Source organism: Mirounga angustirostris, unplaced genomic scaffold, assembly GCF_029215605.1.
Source record: "Mirounga angustirostris isolate CCGP_5_RB_7025 unplaced genomic scaffold, mMirAng1.0.hap1 SCAF_1, whole genome shotgun sequence".
In the NCBI taxonomy this organism is placed as follows: Eukaryota; Metazoa; Chordata; class Mammalia; order Carnivora; family Phocidae; genus Mirounga; species Mirounga angustirostris.
In genome coordinates, this window is record NW_026991709.1 from 13,919,695 (window position 1) to 13,940,118 (window position 20,424).

Here is a 20,424-nt window from a genome sequence, read left to right on the forward strand (position 1 = left end):
CTGAGCTCTTTCTGTTAAACTACCCATTGGTGACTCACTTATCCCCTCCTCTCCCCCACCTCCCCCATGCTGCAGACCATAAAACCATGGGAAACGCAGAAAGTCAAAATGTAGAGCATGAGTTTTATGGAGAAAAGCATGCCAGCCTGGGGCGCAAGCACACGTCACGCTCACTGCGCCTGTCGCACAAGGCACGGCGGACGAGGCACACGTCCTCGGGGAAGGTGATCCACAGGAACTCCGAAGTGAGCACGCGATCCAGCAGCACGCCCAGCATCCCCCAGTCCCTGGCCGAAAATGGCCTGGAGCCCTTCTCCCAAGAGGGCACCCTAGAGGACTTCGGCAGCCCCATTTGGGTGGACCGAGTGGATATGGGCCTGAGACCTGTGTCGTACACCGATTCTTCTGTCCCTCCCAGCGTCGACAGCAGCATCGTCCTCACAGCCGCGTCTGTGCGAAGCATGCCAGACTCGGAGGAGAGCCGGCTTTACGGGGATGACGCTACATATTTGGCTGACGGCGGCAGGGGGCAGCCTCCCTATACATCCAATGGGCCCACTTTCATGGAGACGGCGAGCTTTAAGAAGAAACGCTCCAAATCTGCAGACATCTGGCGGGAGGACAGCCTGGAATTCTCACTCTCCGATCTGAGCCAAGAACATTTAACAAGCAACGAAGAGATCTTGGGTTCCACCGAAGAGAAAGACTGCGAGGAGGCTCGGGGGATGGAACCCCGGGTGAGCCCCCGGCAGCTCAGCACCTGTCAGCGTGCCAATTCCCTGGGTGACTTGTACGCTCAGAAAAACTCTGGGGTGACGGCAAACGGGGGACCCAGGAGCAAATTTGCAGGCTACTGTCGGAATCTGGTGTCTGATATTCCTGATCTTGCAAACCATAAGATGCCACCAGCTGCTGCCGAAGAGTCTCTTCCGTACAGTAATTATAACACACTTCCCTGTAGGAAATCTCACTGTCTTTCCGAAGGGGCCGCCAACCCACAAATTAGCCATAGCAACAGCATGCAAGGCAGAAGAGCAAAAACAACTCAGGTAAAGTGATCGAAATCTGTTTCAATATTTCGGAAATGGTGCATGACTGGAAGTGCATGATTTTGCCCCTACAAGATTCCCATCTTCTAGTCGGTCTTACCCCGTGTGCCTGGCGGCTTCTGCAGCTGGTGCTGCTTCCCCGAGGATTTGCCTCGGCTCTGCTTCGCCCCTCTTCCAGTTCGGTGGCTAGGGGTGGGATTAAGGAAAGAGAGTGTGTGTGTGTGTGTGTGTGTGTGTGTGTTGGGGGGGTGATGTGGTAGGAGTGAGAATAAAGCTGAGAAGTTCATACTAGGGAATTACTGCTTCTCCAACTCAGCTCTTGGAGAGCATCTCGCTTACGCTCAGCCTACTTCCTCTCCCCGGACAGATGGGCAGGGTGGGTTGTGGACTCCTGGAGTATCTTTCCAGTGCCGCAGGTGGGAAGAGAGGTTAGTCGGAAGCTCCTTTGAGGAGGCATCTTTGATTCAGGGCGGGCTCTGGCCATTGGTCAGCTTCTCTCGGAGGTTGGCAGGCTTCCTGCCTTACCAGGAGCCATTTCAATTTCCTGTTCCTTGCGATGCTGGCCAGCCCTGTCTCTGGAGGGGGTGTAGCGGAAGGAATAACATGGGCGGGTTCCAGTTCCTACTTTGCAGCCAACTCGTTGTCTGACCTTGGGCAAACCCTGACTTCTAGTTGCTCCTCTGAAAAAATGGGAGTAAAAAGGCTCAACTTGCTTGCTCCGGGGTCTAGGGCAGGAGAGAGTGGGTGTGAATGCATTTTTCAAGGGGGATTTTTTGCAAGTGCGTTGCTAATGGAAAAGAGGACTCATCACCTTCATTGGTAATGATACTCCCAGGAGCCTAAGAGCCTGTTATGCACTCCTGCATGCCTTTGTCCTTTTCTGGTCCTGCTGTTCCCTGTTGCTGAGTTCTGGGCGTCCTGGCTTGTGTTGAGGATGGGTTCATGGTTTGCAACACATTGCTTCAGATCAGAAGTCCAGATCAAGCCCATTTGCCTTGAAAGGCATGTTAGCCGCCAGGGTGACCAGCTAACAGGCGGTGGTCAGTGGGAAAGCGGCAGGTACCCTCGGGCCTGACCGGGCCGGGGGGGATGGGGATGGTACGGCTCCAGTACAAGCCGAACAGGCATTTCGAGGTTAAGTTCTCTCAGAAAGCGGGTCTAAATATAATGGGCAGATGGTGGGAAACCCAAGCAGGGGGCAAAGAAAATTGGCATTAGACTGTCCATGTTTTTGCTGGAGAGCACAGTTTTAAAATTGCCCAAATCTCAGGTTTCTAATTTTGTGTTGGAATTTTAAATTCTCATGTACAAGTCATCAGGGGAGAGTGTTTTTTGTTTCTTCTACTACTACTCTAGATTTCTGTATTAGAATAATGAAAACTTTCTGTGTGTTCCTCCTAGTTTATATGGGTTAAAGGGAACCGTGTTTGACCTCTCCCCTCCTTTTCTTTCCGAAATTATGTTTAACTGCGATAAAAATACACATGACATTTACCGTCTTGACCATTCCGAAGTGTGTAGTTCCATAGCCTTAAGTTCATCCACACTGTTGTGCACCCATCACCACCGTCCATCCCCAGAACTCTTTCCATCTTGAAAAACTGAAACTCGGTCCCTATTAATCAACAACCTCTCACCCCCCTGCCCCCAGGCCTATCCCCGCCCCGCCCCTGGCAATCCCCATTCTGTTTTCTGTCTCCATGAATTTGACTACTCTAGGGACCTCCCATAAGGGGAATCAAGTAGTATTTGTCTTCTTTTGACTGGCTTATTTCCCTTAGCATAATTTCCTCAAGGTTCATCCATGTTGTAGCCAGGATTTCCTTCTTTTTTAAGGCTGAATAATATTCCAGTGCATGTGTATGCCGCAATTTTCTTTTACCAGTTCATCTGTTGGAGGGCAGGTTTTGCTGATGGTGTCCAAGCCAGGCATCATGCATGGCTCCTACCCTTTCTCACCTGGGTGACTTTGGGCATAAAACTGTTGGATGGGAATAATAAATAAGGCCTTTCGAGAAAATGGAATGAAGTAACACAGTGTCTGGTCCTTTGGAAGCAGCCGGTAGGGGAGAGAGAATTCGTTAGTCATTGCCATGTTCCTTATTAGTGGCGGTATAGGAGTTGAGGACCCGGGGTGGTTTGGTGTTTCTATCAAAGTCTTGTATCTTAGAAACAGAGTTGTTAAAAAGGTTGACTCTGCGTCTGAGGAGGTGAGCGCGAAGATGCATCTAGATGCACACCTGAATTTTTTACCCCTTTTCTGGGGCGAGATTTACTGATGGGAATGACAGAATAACCCCGCTGTGGTCCTTTCGCCCACCCTGGGGGGGGGGGGCTACTCCTCACTGTCAGCTTGGTAAGTGGAGAGACGGGTGAGATAGGTGACCTGTCCTGTAATCTGAAAGGGGCTAAAGGCTCTGTCTTGAAGGCATGGCCAGAATGGTGTTGCAGGGCTGATACGAACAGGGGGGCTCCTGGCCTTCAGGATTCAGAGACGGGTGCATTGATATAGATGGTGGAGAAAGGAACATCACCTGTGACTGTCCCTCTTACCTGGAACAATGCCACGTAGGACATTTTTTTTTTTTTTAAGAGGGAGTGGGGGGCGGGGCAGAGGGAGAGAGAGAATCTTAAACGGACTCCACGCTGAGCACGGAGCCCGACCCGGGGCTCGATCCCACGACCCTGGGATCGTGACCTGAGCCGAAATCAAGAGTCGGACGCTTCACTGACTGCGCCACCCAGGTGCCCCATGTTAGCACATATTCTGTGAGATCTAAGAGGGGTACCTGGCTGTATTCTGGCTCCCCAGCTCCATGCCCCCCTCCCCCTGCTGGGGGACAGCTGGACCTCTGCTTCAGCCCACCCCCCACTGATGGGGGTTAGAGTCATGGCTGACTCCACCCAGAAGAGAGGGGCAGAGCAGTTTTCTCCTGCAGAGCCAGTGCCACTGCGAGCTCTCACGTGTCATTGTTACACGAAATTTCCGTCTTTGGCTTGCCGCCTTCTAAAATTGTTAATATATGGAAGTGAGATCATCTAAATGTGGTGTCTCAGAAAGTCACTGCCTAGGCAGCTTAATGTAATGCAGAGCACAACGGACTCAGAATCCGAAGTCCATTTACATCCTGGCCAGCTCCTCACTGACCGGTGACCTTGGGCAAGTCACTCCGTCTTGCGTGCCCCGCAGGCTCCTTCTCTGTCCAGGGCGAGGGACGCCAGCCTCTGACAGGGCCTGTAGGGTGACCAGGCGGGCACCCTGCATGGAAGCCTTTTGCGGAGTCTATAAAATGAACGGAAGAATTATTTTCGTATTGACTTTATATGTTGAGTGAGGATCTTTAATGACTTGAAACAAACCCCAGAATTATGCACAACACTATCCATCCACCCACGCTTCCCAGTCTAAGTTTGGCGTGTTCATCCAACGCGATTTCTTGAGAACCCACTATGTTCCAAACAGTGTATTTTAAGAGACAGTGGGTGTGGAAGCTTCCTTGAAAAGAATTCTTTTTTTGTTCTTTTTTTGTTGTTGTTGTGGTAAAAGTTTCTGACCCAGGGGATCTCTTCAGCGAGCTTGGATCAGAGATGTTAAAGTTCCCTCATCTGTCCTGGTGACGCAGTTGAATCTATAACTGTCAGCAATTTTACTCCCCAGAAAAAGAGTTCTGGCAGACATGTGGCCCCCAGAGCATGGCCTCTGAGCCTGGGATAAAATACGTTTTATCTGAAGCAATGTGAATAACTTCATTTGATTTGAAAATGATCGAAAAAGAGTTTTTGACCGTTTTTCCTGTTTTTGTATTTGTTCAGTAGTTGGACATGTTACCAAAACACAAGGCACTGGAGTTCACATGTAGGTTTTAAAAAGTGACACATAGTACATGTCTGCCACACAGTGAGAGCTGAGGAATTATTTAACTCGATATGTGTCCATAAAAATTTGTGTTGAGAGTCAGTTTGGTATTCACTTGTTGGGAGGGTTTACCCATACCACTTAAAGCAGAGTTTACTTGCATTGATTTCTGTAGAAAGATGGAGTAGATCGCCCCTTGATTTAGTGGATGCATTATTGGTCTTTTGGACTGAACTTTACTGTCTCAATAGTCCCATGGTTAACAGACAGAGCTGGGGCAGCCTGCTGTCATGTAAAGACATTCTGAAACGCAGCAGAGCCGAGCTTGTCAGTCTGAGCCCTGTTTTCTGTTGCTTACGTAACCTGGATGGATCTCGGTGCCTCTTTAATGAGGCTACTGTGAGTCCCACACGGGAGTGAGTACGAAGCTCCTGGCACACTGTCTTGCCCATAGTAGAAGCTCAGTCAGTAATGGTTATTAGTTGTGATGGGACTAGTTTGGCTTCATAGTTTAGAGCTCAGCCCTCCTGTATCTCAGACTTCCAGTGGGTGAGGTGGAAAGAGAAAACCGCCAACTGATGGAGCGTCCTGTAGCCAGGTTCTGTGTTTTAAAGGGAAGCTTTGGCTTGGGGCCCTTGTGCAGGACTTGTGAGGAGAGCTTCATTCATCCACTTAGGAGATGAGAGAATGGGAGCAGCTCTTAGCAGGAATAAGTCAAGGAACCACAGCCTTGAGACAGCGAGGGGCCCCTGCTCAGAGCCCCTTGTGGGGATGTGACACTGTTGATGGGTTTGTGTGTTTGTGCAATTTTTGATCACTTCCGTGTTCCCAGAAATCCTTGACACCGTAGCGTGTGGAGTCGGAACGACATAAGGCAGAGCTGTCCATCAGAGCTTCTGGCCTCTGTGGGCCACCAACACATTCCTGTCAGCCTGATTTCCAGCTCACAGGTCACCTCTCTGTCCAGTCCCCCTCACTTTGAGTGTCTCTAAAGAGATGAGGCGACAAGGTGTCACAACTGGATTAAAATCCAGGTCTCCTGACTCAATGACCAGGGTCATTCTTCGGAAGCCCACACCCCCACACTGTGCTGCCTCCTCATTCCCAGAGTCCAACTCATGTGCCCTCAGATCTGAAGATCAAAATCGTCAGTTCTGGTACAGCAGCAAAAAAAGGGTGATTGGCTGAAAAGAACGTAGGAATGTCCACTACCGTAACCCGAGACAGTGGTTCCTGAGAGAGGTGTCCACGGCAGCTTTAGAAGAAAGCCTTGCTTTCTTGTTTGGAAAAGCAAGTCATAGAGTCCACGATTTCAGCAACGAGGGGGTGCAGCATTGTCAGAAGAGGATCTTGAGTTCCTAGCAAAATTGTGTTGGTTTTTTAAAATTTTGTTTTGTTTTACACTTAGCTTAAATGGCTCAGGAATAAGTATGTTCCCTGAGCTGAAAACTGACATCAGCATCCAAGAGATTCTTAAACCTTTGGTCACAGACTCCTTTGAGAATTGAATGAAAAATTTGGGCCCTTTTCTTAGATAAACACATGGACCACCCTTCTGCATTCAATTTCAGGGGCTCCGTGGGTTCCCCAAAGTCCATCTAGAAGCTTTTGGTTAATAACCTCTGGTTAATTCTTCATGAAACAACATATTTTCACCTAAATTTTTTTTTTAATCCCTCTCTTCCTTCCCTTCTAAACTTCAGACTGTTTGATGCTTCTTTTTTGCTTTCCCCTTGATCTTCCTTTTTCTGGTATCTAAGTTAAGCAATGAGATAATTGTTTTTGAAAGCAAGCCCATCCATTTTCAGCAGGAGTATCTGCCTCTTTGCCAGGATCTTCTTTTGGGGAGTGGGAAGGTGAGTAGGTAGTTGAGGGGTGGTTCTGTTGGTAGTTTCAGACCCCTTTATACTTGTAAAAAGTACAGCGGGCTCCCAAAGGGCTTCTGTTTATGTGGGTTATCGCTATAAATATTTATCACACTAGAAATTGAAACAGGAAAACAAAAAAGCATTTGTTGATTCATTTTAAAATAGCACCAATAAACCCTTATATGTTCATACAAATAACTGTTTATTTAAATTTTTTTATTTTCTAAAATTTAAAGAATTAGTGAGGAGAGAGGTGTTATTTTATATTTTGCAAATCTCTACGATTTCTGGCACATAGGAGACCCTAGAGTCTCCTATCTGCTTCTGTAGTCACTCTAGTTATATGCTGTTTTGGTTGGACTCTAGGGGGAAAATGTGGCCTCACCCAGGTCGTGGGAAAAGGGAGGGCCTTAGGGCCCCCCTGAAATTATCTAAGGATTCCTGGTCCACACTTTAAGAGCTGCCCATTTATGCTCATACAGGCTGGCAAAGTTTAGGCCTTTGAAATTCACATTTTTAGTTTAGTGCTTGAAGAGGGGAACATCTGTGTGCCTTGATGAAAATGCTGGTTTCCTAGCATCACTGAGGAGGAAGAAGGGCTGGCATTGGGAACTTAGAGCCCTTCTAGCCAGCCTGCTCTGAAGCCCTAAGAGGGCCTCCATGAAGCCAAGGCAGAATTTAGGTTATGATGCTGTTTTGTGAATGTGAAGTTTAAATCCTTAAAAGAGAATTTCATTGGCTCGCACCAGCCTTCGTCGGCCTGTTTTCCCCAGTTTCCTCAGCAGCAACCTTCCATGTTAGTGACACTAGTGAGTGGGGTCAGGCAGTGCCTTCTCTCCTTGGGCCGAGATGAAAATAAGGCTGAAGGTGGAAATGACAGTAATCATAGTTAATGCTTTTGAGTGGGTACTATGTGCTGGGCACAGTTCTAGAAGCCTTTGTTGGGCTAACTCAATTTCACAGCATCTTAGGGAGTGTTTTAAAGTTGATAACTGTTGTTATCCCCATTTTACAGGTTGGGAAACTGAGGCACAGAGTGGTTTAGAGTAACTTCCCTAGGATCGGTATTGACCATACTGAGATTACCAAGGGAGAGTATACTAAGAGTATATCAAGTATACCAAGGAGAGAACATTGGGAGCCAAAGACAGTATTCATGTGTGTGCATGTGTGTGGGAGGGGGTACTTAACAATTTTGGGGATAAGAAGATGATAAACCAGGGGAGGAGTAATTTAGAATTTAACAAGGCAAAATTGTTCTAATGCAGAGCTTCTGCAGGTCGAAATTTCCTCAACCCACTGAAAGTCAGTGAACTCTCTCTATTAAGCTTCTCTATATAGGTATATGAAAGCAAAGCTGGATTCATCAGGGAAATTGAACAAAGTAACCAACGAAATAGTTTCTAATTGCATTCGACTTACAACTACAAATGGCCGATTGATCTTTCTGTCCTTGAACTGTCCCGGGGCCCTTGGCCTGTGTGGCTCATTACCTTTTCAAAACTGTGTTCACCTATCATTAACACAGAAAACCTGTCCCTCAGAGTATTTGTAAGTTGCCCAGCAAAGCATCTGGAGTCCTGCCACAATGTATCGTTAGCCCCCATTCATGCCCCCGGACCGTTCAGTTTGCCAAGGCAGTGAGAACGGGCTTCACATTTGCCGCCTGCCTCCTCCGTTTTAGCACCGGAGCTCATGTGAGCATTTGTGGTCCTGCTCTGATGACTGATCACTCTTGTCTAGCAGCTGAGGCATGCTTTGGGCGACAGCTGGCCACTTGAGCATCCAGGAGGAAAGTGCGTACTTTCCTGCTGGGAATCTGCCAATGCCATGGAAACTGGTGAGTGCTCTAAAAATCTGGCTTGGGAGGATGTGCCCGGAGAGACCAGGCTTTAAGAGCCTCTCTATCCCATGAATGTTGTGTATAATCGGAAGCCTCTTCAGGGAAGTGTTTCTAACATGGAGAGTGTCTTTTGAGTAATTTCCAGGAAATCTCTAACTGGGTCATGCATCATGTTGGGAGACACTTCTCTGTGTAGCTAGGGTCTTACATTTCCCTTGATCTCCTCTGACTTTTGAATTAGAACTCAGTATGTGATTAAATACTAGGACCTGTCAGGTGCTAAGATACCTCGCTCAGTATGAAGGAACATACTTTGCATTTGCCACAGACACTACTGAGGCTCCCGTGAGAGGCTTCCCTGGGGTTGGTTTTTGGATTCCTTGCTGCTGGGAAGAGTGGGGGAGGTTCTCCGGGGCTTCTGAGCATGGGGAGAATCCGTTTGCCCAGGTGCCAAGTGTCCTCGAGAGAGCGGTGGGGAAGAGGCGGAGCCCCCTGGAACGATGACTACCAGGAATGTTCTCATGGCAGTGGTGGCCTTTCTTCTGAGCTGCTGGGAGGTGCATTGCAGTGATAGGCATCCTGACATCTGCGAGTGATGGGCGTTTGGGATGCAGCCTTAGAGGGATGGATGCCTGCTCTTTTCATGGTGTGAACCCAGTGAGCACAGGGTGACGTATGGGAAATGTGGAATTGCTATGCTGTACGCTTGAAACTAACGGAACACTGTGTGTTAGGTAACTGGCATGAAAATAAAAACAAAAAACAAAGTGTGAACCCAGAGCCTCTGTGTCAGAGTATCTGGCTTTGGTTTGTACTAGAGATCCTGAGACCCTGTAAATCTGCATTTCTTGTGTGGCGCTTAGGCATTTGGGTAAATGGTTCTACAGATGATTCTTTCCCACACTAACGTTGGAGGTGGCGGGTGCATGCGAGCCTCTCGTTGACCGTTCCGGTGTTGAATAGCGCCTCTGGTTAGGTAGTCCTCATTTCCCATGATGCCAGAGCCCAGGGCCTCTGGGTATTTGGGACGTCGCAAGCTTCATGACCAAATTGGGGCTGGGGCTGGGCAACGCACATGTTTCCCAACAGGCTGGGTGACATATCAGTGGGGGACGTCTAGCACTGAGCCTGCTTAGCCACCTGTGGACACAAGGTGGAGTCGGCTTAGATAATAGATCCAGAGCATTCCCCAGCGGTTACACGGGTTGTGTGCTTCATGGGTATGGAAGCTCAGCTAGGGCCAGCAGGCCTCTTACCCAGAGTAATCAGGTCTCTGCTCAAGTCAGTGGCCATCCCAGAGTTGAGCACTCAGAGCCTGGGCCATGGCAAGATTATAGCAGCACGAGCAGATGTTGAGGTCTGGCAGAGAGGTGAGTGTCTACCAAGGCCTTAACTCTTAGTTTCTATAGAGGCCCCAGGGTATTCTGTAGAGGGGTAAATGGTTTGTGGGAAAGTCAGAGGCTGTTAAGACACATGCTCTTGAGGGTTTGGCCAGTCTCGTCTCTGTGTGTGTTTCCTTCCTCTCTCATCTCCTCCTTCCCTTTATCTCCACTTTGAGATTTGAGCTCTTTGCCTGGCAAGTCAAGGCAGATAGATAGTCCCCTAGCTTTTGCTGGGAAAACCTAGAAAGGGCCTTGTTGACAAAAAAGGGTAAGGCATGGGGTAGACAGAACCTGGCCAGGTGCTCCTTGCAACTGAGCAGTGGAGCTGCCATATAATAGTTGGAAAGGTGGATTCCGACTCCCAGTCGGCCACCAGCCAGGCTTGTGACTTTCTGAGCCCCAGTGTCCTCAGCCATTAATCAAGGGGATGGCTTTGCAAGGTTCCCTCCTATTCTAGAGCTCTGGGAATTACAAGATGCCTTGAGTCCATTCTTTCCCTTGTTCTGAGGTCTTTCTCTTATGGACCAGGGAGGTTACTGGTATAGCTTCTCTCTCCCTGTCTTAAACGGAGACGCTTCTCACCTCTTTGCATTTTAGAGGGGAACTTTTAACTGATGCCTTCATTTCTTCCAGGGAAAGACTGAGACACATGAAAATGAATCCAGATGTTTAGGAAATTCACACACTCTTCATCTCCCTCGACTCACGGTTGTCTTGAATCATCATTTGGGGCAAAGTTACTTATTGTCTTATTGACTTGATCAATGTCCCTGCCGGGAGAAATGGGAGTTCTTAACCATGTTTTCCTGTCTGTATAGAGAATTTTTACCCACTGGATCTGGGTCCTTCATGACCCCGGTGGGACGGCAGATGGCAGAGCGATGGGATGAGAGTTATGGGGCTGTGCCCCCGAGCCGCACCCACAGTTTCTTTAAGCCCCTCGAAATCCCAGGGGTCTGAACTCCATCGGAAATGCGGTTGGTCCTCCGAAGCTCTCTTAACCACTTCCTGCTGCTGTCTTCCCTCCTTGCTTTTTCTTTTCTTTCTTTTTTTAAGAACAGTTTTAGATAATAGGGAGGGCTCCCAGTTAACCTTGAACACCTGGCTGAGGTAGTATTGGCCAGCTCCATCTACTGTGAAATTACTCATTTTCCTCCCTTTGCATACTGTTCTCTTTGTTGTTGGTTTTTTTGTTTGTTTGTTTTGAAGGTGCACAATGTAATGATTTAATATATGTATACATTGTGAGGTGATTACCACAATCAAGTTAATTAACACATCCATCACCTCACATAATTACCTTTTTTTGTGTGTATGGTGAAAACACTTAAGATCTACTCCCTTAGCAAATTTCAAATATACAATGCAGTATTAATTATATCCACAATGCTGCACATTAGATTCCTAGAACTTATTAGCTTCTTTTTTAAGATTTTATTTATTTATTTGAGAGAGAGAGAGCATGAGTGGGGGGAGAGGGAGAAGCAGACTCCTCGCTGAGCAGGGAGCCTGATGCAGGGCTCGATCCCAGGACCCTGGGATCATGACCGAAGCCAAAGGCAGACCCTTAACTGACTGAGCTACCCAGGTGCCCCTAGAACTTATTAACTTTATAACTGAAAGTTGGTACCCTTTGACCACCATCTCGCCATTTCCCACCCCCCACCCCCCCAGCCCGACAACCACTGTCCCACTCTCTGTTCTGTGAATTCAACATTTTTGGATTCTACATATAAGTGAATCATGCAGCATTTGTCTTTCTGTGTCGCCTCTTGCTTGTCACATCTGTCTATGCCCATCTTTTAGTTGTTCACTTAGTATCTCTTCATGACGAAGGTGAAGTGAAGTTTGAGGCCCTCACTTTGAATTGACCAAGTGAGATGCTTAGAGATACGGGCACAGCACCTGTCTGGGCCTTGTGCAGGACGGTGTCAGTTTGTGGCTTGGTTCATTCTGCCCCATTGCCTCTCAGCAAATATTTGAGCCCAAAGCACTCATTTTTATGCCAACCCAGAATAGTCTGTTTTTACATTTTCGTACCATAATTGGATGCTTGTATGACTGAAGGCTCAAAAAGTGGTTAAATCCCCAAATTGTGTATTACTTTGTCATCTCCTATGTCAGACCCATGTTCCTGTTCTCTTCCATTGAGAAAAATCAGTCTAATTTCTTATCCATAAGACCGTTAAGCTGGCCTATCCAATATTGCTGTCATTATCCCTCCTTGATTACTACCATTATTTAATTATTATTTATGGATATGCCTGTAGCACTTTAGAGCAATTAAGCTTCTGATTTAAGAACAGACATGTGTTCCGGAAATGTTCAACTTGAGAGTAGGGACAGTGCTTTGTAACTTCCAAATGTTTTTAAACTGGGAATTGATACCCCCGCATGGTGGCAGTTGCCCTAAGCTGTCACTTGGCCCAGGGGCAGTGAGTAACTTGCTTCAGGCTCCTAGCATCCCGGCTTTGAAAGGGCAAGGTAATTGGAGAGTCTGCCTTGGAGCTGTGGGCCCCACAGACTTATTTAGCTCAATGCAGAGTGAGAGGCTGCTTGTTTTCAAGAAGTGAAGCTGATTACAGTATGAGGACTCTTGCCTATTCGTGGGACCTGGGTCCTTGCTGGGTGAGTGGGTGAGGCGGTGCGCTAGTTATCATGTTAGTGGCCACATTATAAAACAGACTCTTAACCAGGCTATTTATTTATTTATTTATAAGAAAGGGTATTAGCTGCAAAGACCTTGTTATCCATTTTAACCCCCTACCCCTGCAACAGCTAATCAGCCTGCAGAATTTCACGGCGTTTTGGGCAGGCTGATGAGGAAAAGGGTGTTGAGCTCTCTCAGCATGGCCGTGGGAGAATCTATAGCTGATTTGCCAGTTAGTTAATTATCTAAGTCCGATAAATGATAAGCTCTTGGAAGTGTTCCTTGTTTTTTAATATATATTTCTTGAACGTTCCAGGTTGTTGGCATTCATGCCAGGGCGGCTTCATGGTTTTACCCAAGCCACTGTGCGGGCAAGTTGGGTTTGTGTGGGCAAGTTGGGTTTGTGTGGGTCCGGGAGTTGAGGAGGAATTGGTCTGGGACAGGTCAGGAGCAGCAGTGCCCTGTGGGTCCCCTGCAGCTCTGCCGGCTACACAGTCCCTGGCTTACTTTTCTGCGTGATGCCTGTCCTCCTTTTCTCCCTTTCTGCTCCCAAGGATGTTAATGCCGGCGAGGGCAGTGAGTTTGCAGACAGTGGGATCGAAGGGGCCGCCACCGACACGGACCTCCTGTCCAGACGGTCCAATGCCACCAACTCCAGCTACTCGCCCCCCACTGGCCGCGCCTTCGTGGGCAGCGACAGCGGCAGCAGCTCCACTGGGGATGCGGCCCGCCAGGGAGTGTACGAGAATTTCCGGCGGGAGCTGGAGATGAGCACCACCAACAGCGAGAGCCTGGAGGAGGCGGGCTCGGGGCATAGCGATGAGCAGAGCAGTGGCACCCTGAGCTCCCCGGGCCAGTCAGACATCCTGCTCACGGCTGCGCAGGGCACAGTGCGCAAGGCCGGGGCTCTGGCCGTCAAGAACTTCCTGGTGCACAAGAAGAACAAGAAGGTGGAGTCGGCCACCCGGCGGAAGTGGAAGCACTACTGGGTGTCCTTGAAAGGTAAGGGGAGGGAGCGCCCCTCGCCCTGTGCGTGATGCGCCATGGTGCACCTTGCGCGCCATGGTGCACCTTGCGCGCCATGGTGCACCTTGCGCGGGATGTTTTGTGATGACACGGCGTTTGTATTTTATACCAATTTTAACCAGCTGTGTTTCACTGTGATGAGAATGCTTAGCATGAGATCTCCGCGCTTACATTTTTAGGTGTGCGTGCCTCTATCGTGGATTGTAGAGCAGATGTCCAGAGCGTAATCATCTCTCCTAACGGGAACTTTCTGCTCCTTGATTGTTCATTAACTCCTCACATCCCCCTCTGCACCAGCACTGTTTTGTTTTCTTTACTTGTTCACAGTTAAGCCAGACAGCGCCGCACATCGAGTTTCCTTATATATACAGCTGCTTTGATGACAGTTTCGAGGGACATGTTCCAAAAGGAAAAAAAAAATTTTTTAATCATTCATGTTAATGAAGTATGTCCTAAAATGACTGTTTTGGATGCAAACTTATTCATCTGAATTCTATGAAATGACCATTTCGTTCGGTTAAAAATGATAGAATATCACTAATTTCATAAGGTTCAGCCTAGTGCTTAATAGAATGTCTGAACCATCTTAGGTTTGTGACAAAGCAACTGTTTTATGGTCACATTGTGAATATGTGTGTGTGTGTGTATGGATACATACACATGTGGAGAGATCACTGCCTTTTCATTAAAAGCATAATACTTTTATATGTTGCAATTCATTGTCATACTTTTCGTGTATATACTATTGTGCATGTCTACATACATCTTAGTAGGATAAAAGTTGTAACACATTTGTGAGCTCCGTGTCTTAAAAAGAACACTTGGAGCCCAGCCCACTTAGATCTTCTTTGGCACAAGCCAAATTTGAAACTGGTTTAGGATATGGCAGGACAGGTTCAATAGGTTAAGAAGCATGAAGGACAAGCACAGGAGGAAGTCTGGGCTTCCCAGGTGTGGTGTACCCTCTAGACCATTTGATACTCAATCTCATTAGCTGTTGCTGGTGTGAGCACATCCAATCCTAGAGGCACAGAACATTCTAGAGTCTGCACAGTGATGCGCAGGCCAACCCCTGCAGGGCAAGCAAGGTGTAGTTGGTCCCATTACTGGTAGTCCCAGGTGTTGCTTCAGTACGTCAGTGAGACAGGAGGGGGGCTTGTTAATTAGACCATACGTTTCACTGCATGTCACAGAGACCCACAATGACGATGCGTTAAGCGAGATAGAACTGATTTCCCTCCTGTCCATCAGAGGTAGACCATCTGAAGTTATTGTGAGTCATCCAGGTCCCAGGCTCCTTCTATTTCCTTGCTCTGCTATTCCCAGATCCAGTCCCTGTGGTCAAGGTAGCTCACCACCAGGCCCACATTCCTGCAGAAAAATGAAGGCATATTCCTCTGCCCTGTATCAGGGCCGCTATAACCAAGTACCACAGACTGAATGGTTTAACCAAAGAAATTTGTCTTCTCACAGTTCTGGAAGCTGGGAGAGATCAAGGTGGGAGTGGGGTTGGTGTGACACCTGTCTTCCTTGGCTTCTAGATGGCTGTCTTCCAGTATCTTCCCATGGCCTTCCCCTTCTGCCTGTCTGTGTCCAAATTCCCCCTTCTTAGAAGGATAGTGGTCAGATTGGATTAGGGCCCACTGCTATGACCTCAGTTTACTGTAATTACCTTTGTAGAGATTCTAACTCCAAATACAGTCACATTCTGAGGTACCAGATTAGGACTTTTACATAGGAATTTGGGGCAAGATAATTCAGCCCATGACAGGCCCAGAATTGGTGTGTTAAACAAACCTCCCAGGTGATTCCTACACTACATTTAAGAACACCAGTGTTAGTGACATAGACTAACAGTAACTAGGCGATTTTTTACTTGGGACGTGGAAGAGGGCATTGTTTTGTTTCTGCCATTGCCTTAGAGAATAAAGGGTACTCGAAGGCAGGGTGCAACATCTTGGAGCAGTAAGTCAAGAGCCCCTTAGAGGAGGGAGCCTTCCCGTTCTTGGTGACCCAGATTTGAGTGACACGGTCTGTCAGGATCCAGGCCCAGAACACAGAGCCACTGAGCCCTTCATTTCTTAATCCTGATGAGTTTCCATTATATGCTGACCTGCTCGGGGCTGGTCCTTGCCACTCAGAGGCAGAACATGCTGCTTTTTTCCTGGCAACCATTGGATATGGAGAAACAAAAAAGCAGAGTGCTTGGGAGCTGTGGGGTAGATTTCTCCAAAGGTTCTTCCACTTTAGACAGAATAATTAATTTTTTTAAAAAAAGATTTCATTTAGAATTAATCTCTGGGGCGTCTCTTTTGGCAACCACTGAGCATACAGATGACGTTCAAGTGAAGGTGAAGGCAAATGGACTGCTTTCAGGGAGATGTGCTTCCTGGATTTGCTGCTTCATGTTAATCTTCACACCGAAACAAGCAGAAAATTAGAGTAAAAGCTGATTTTAACCACCTACTGTCATGGGTGATTGTAAACCAACATTGCAAAATTATAAAAACAGCAATTTGAGAAGACTGTAAAATGTTCAACATTTGTACATGCCAAGGTTTGTGGATGGCTCCTCTTCATTATCCACAGGCTTCATTCTCTCTCCTCAACCTATGGTACAGCTGTGTTGCTCCTTTTCTGTTCAGAATCTGCTAATCATTAGTGTCATGTTAGTCCTAAAGATTAGAGCAGGATTTCTCCACAGGGGCACTATTGACATTTTCCGGATAATTCTTTGTTGTGGGGATGCTATCCGGGGCATAGCAGGATGTTTAGCAGCATCCCTGTCCTCTACCTGCTGGATGTCAGTGGCACCCACCTCCCCCCACTCCCCCCACGCCCAGTGACAACCAAAAATGTCTCCAGACACCACCAGATGTCCTTGACCTCAAGGGCAAAATTGCCCCACTTCAAGAACCTCCGATTTGGAGGAAAATAGCATCCCCTTTCCATTTCCTTTCCTATATTTATCTCTCAATCTATGCTAGCTTAAGAAGTGAAAATAGGTACAGATGATTCTGCAGTATGTTATATGTGTTTCTGAAAAGACCTGAGACCTTCACAATAACAGGGATTATGGGAAGAATGAGGTTGGGGCAGAATTATGTGTATGCAACTTTTTAGCCCAACACTAAATAGATAGATAGATAGATAGATAGATAGATAGATAGATAGATAGATACATAGATAGATAGATAGATAGATAGATAGGTAGGTAGATAGGTAGATAACTAAATACCCGGCTAAAAATACTCACATAGTTAACATCTTACTTTTTAACAATAAATACTATAGAAAATGTGGGACTTCGCCTTTAAGGACAAAGTAAATATAACTTGAATAGGTAGAAAGAAGAATTGAAACTCCTGAATTCTTGAGACCAAGACAGTGATGAAGAAATCATAAAGCTCAGGAGCACCATACGACAGGACTTGTAAGGAAAGCTTTTGGGAAACTCTGCCAAGGGAGAAATTGTGACACGAGTGGACATGGCATTCAGCTGAGTTTGGGGATTTGCACTCAGCAGCTGTTAACCTACAGATATGAAATATGATGGGCTGGGAGACATTGCCTTTGAACTCATGGGACTTTTCCATCGATCCCCATCATTCCACATTGCTAATCACATAGAAGCAAATTTGCTTTATGAAAACTCGTATTGTAGCTTTCTGTGAAAACTCGTAGATTGTACTTTCAAGGACTTTGCTATTCACATTTAAAGCGTGGCCCTTGCTGGTGGTTAAGATGTTGAAAACTGACAGAGTTAAGAAAGACTCATAAAGTTGGACACAGGCTTCCCCTGAAATTGGTTTTGATTAGTTGGCAGTAAATGTTCAGCTAGTAATTACTATTAAAGTGAGCCTCATGTTTAGGTGACGATGGAGGGTATCTCCTAAAGCCACCTTGCCACAAATCTCTGAGAGGTTTTTATTGTGACTGTCTCATTAGTTTCACAGTGCAATTAAGCGTGGACCAGGCTTCCAGAACCCCCACCCCCAGGCCTTCATATGGCATGTACCATGCCATTTCTTCTTTCAGTAGGAACAGGGACGTGGTTTATTTCTAGAAGAACATTTTGTAGAGTGTATTTGAGATCAAAAACCTATCATTTCTTTCCTTATCTGTAAAATACCTAACACTAATATTATAAATGGTTTTCTCCAAGGGCATAGCCAAGAAACCCAATAAATTGTGTTGCTTGGTTGTATATCACGTGAGCTATTGGGAAGGGACTCCAGTGGTTCCCTACTGACTGGCAGGGCTCACACCATGGAACCTGCAGTTCTGACCCGTGGAGCCGGGTTTCTAGCCCCCACTGGCCGAAGGAGCCGTAAGACTGCCATATGCCTGTAACGAAACACTCTCAAACAGAAAGTGAGGGTCTTAAAGAACTTGAGGACATGCATGGAGGGAGTTTCGTGTGGGTTGAGAAACGGTGATTTAAGACTCTTTGCCTTTTGGGGCTCCTGGGTGGCTCAGTCGGTTAAGCATCTGCCTTCGGCTCAGGTCATGATCCCAGGGTCCTGGGATCGAGTCCCTCGTCGGGCTCCCTGCACAGCGGGGAGTCTCCTTCTCCCTCTGCTCCCCCTGCTCATGCTCTCTCTCTCTCTCTCTTTTTCTCTCAGTCCATCCAAGACTTCAATACAAGCAAGGCCCCATTCTCTTTACTCTCTAGGTTTCCACATGCTTTCATTTGCAGCCCTCTCCTTGTGACAGGACAGAAGTGCTAGTTTCCACCACCGACCTCTCATTGTACAAGCACCAAACACTCATGCGGACCCCTGTTTTGTTTCCTCAGGGTGCACACTCTTTTTCTATGAGAGCGACGGCAGGTCTGGAATAGACCACAACAGCATCCCTAAGCACGCCGTGTGGGTGGAGAAGAGCATTGTGCAGGCTGTGCCCGAGCACCCCAAGAAGGACTTCGTCTTCTGCCTCAGCAATTCCCTGGGTGACGCCTTCCTCTTTCAGGTTTGTTGGGCACTTCCTTTCAGGGCATTTCAAACCTCTGAACCAGATATCTTCCTCTCCTGCCTATGTACCCCACCCTGTTTTCTTTTTAGTGCTGGGTTTTATCTTTTTGCTCATTATAAAAACAAGAACGATCAATGACAAAATACACACTTACATTGAATTCAGAAATGAGAGAACTCACCCAGAGTGTTCTAAGGGAAGCCCAGGGAAGAGCATGAGTGGACTTCGAGAAACTTGCCCTGTTTGTCAGTGTAGACTCAATACCATTTGTGTAGAGACTTAGAAAGAGATGATGATTTCCTTAATTTAGAAATTATTTGAGCTGTCAAAATTTTTTACCATAATGTTCTCTTCTAATATTACTCATAAAGTAAAATAATGACATCCCAGAAATGATTAGCTATACCCAGATAATTTCTCTTCCTCAACTTATCAGAAATTTGTAGTCAGTGTTCTTGAAGTTTGAGTGTTAATTGTGTTAAAAAATACTAACCTGCTAATCACTTCAGGAAAAGCATTTAATTTTGCAGGGAATCGTTCGGGTTTGGTTGGTTGTGGTGCACTCTACCAGAACTTTTTGTTGTGTTAGTTAGGAAGACTTCCTTCATGTGTTTCTATGATGCAAGAATTCCTCCCACTTTTACTCTATGCTGCCTACATGCTTTGCACAGTGCTATTGAGAACAAGAAGATTTTGACACAGTTCCTACTCTTAAAATTGTTCACATGTGATGTGGGAGAAGGACATGTGGATAGATCTTTGTAGGGTAGGAAAGCCTGACCATTAATGTTAAAGGATGAATAGGGATGAATTGGGCGAAATGGACAGAATATTCCATGCAGAAGACAGAGCTGGATCAAAGGCATGGAAAAGAGTAACAGGTGATTTCACTGAGTTTCCAGGTTTGGCCCCTAAGTTATTTCCATTTGGGCAATTAAAGTAAGAAAGTGGTCATTTATTTGTGAACAGGCAAAAACATCTGTTTTTTTCTTTCTTTAAATCAGTGATATAAAACACATAAAGAAGAGTGTACAAAACATAAATATTTTGCTCCAAGAAGTATCACAGAATAAATACGTAACCACCTCCTAGGTCAGAAAACAGAAGTTTTTAGCACCCTACCAGCCACTCCCCACCCACATGCATACATGCAGGCGACTAGTTGGGTAGAGTGAATATGTATTTTATCATCCAAGCCAGGACACTTTTGTCTATCTGGGAATGTCTTCATTTCTCCTTCATTTTTGAAGGATAACTTTGCTGGATATAGAATTCTTGATTGACAGTCTAATTGTAGTGTTTTGAAAATATTATTGTACTGCCATCTGGCCTCCATGGATTCTGATGAGAAATCAACTTTGAATCTTAGGAGGATCCCTTGTATAGTTGAGTTGCTTCTCAGAGCACCTGGCTGGCTCAGTCCACAGAGCATGTGACTCTTACTCTCAGGGTTGGGAGTTCAAGCCCCATGTTGGGGGTGGAGCCTACTTAAAATTAAAAACCAGTGCATGAAATGAGTTGCTTCTCTGTTGCTACTTTTTGTCTTTGTATTTAAACAGTTTATGGTGTGTCTCTAAGTATTCATTTCTTTCAGTTTATTCTATCTGGAATTCATTGAACTTCTTGGGTGTGTGGGGGTGTGTGTCTAAATCACATTTGGAAAGTTTTCAGCTGTCCTTTCTTCCAATAGTCCTCCTGTCCATTTCTCTCTTCTCCTTCTGGGACTTCCATTATGTTTATGTTAGTCGCACTTGATGGTGCAAGTCTCTGAAACTC

At 46.5% G+C, this 20,424-nt stretch overlaps 1 protein-coding gene across 10 annotated transcripts in view; it reads left to right on the top strand.

The window, feature by feature from the left end:
• TIAM1 (TIAM Rac1 associated GEF 1) overlaps window positions 1-20,424 on the top strand; it is a 377,611-nt gene that overhangs the window by 247,296 nt on the left and 109,891 nt on the right. For 9 of the 10 annotated variants that reach the window (XR_010407780.1, XR_010407781.1, XM_045902569.3 and 6 more), the window contains 3 exons: window positions 76-1,049; window positions 13,203-13,650; window positions 18,473-18,645. Coding sequence is in view for 8 of the 10 variants with exons in the window: in XM_045902569.3 (XP_045758525.2) it covers window positions 87-1,049; window positions 13,203-13,650; window positions 18,473-18,645 (1,584 nt within the window). In the remaining 2 variants the exon portion in view is untranslated. The remainder of the gene's footprint in view (window positions 1-75; window positions 1,050-13,202; window positions 13,651-18,472; window positions 18,646-20,424) is intronic. The other variant, XM_045902571.3, reaches the window with a different exon arrangement.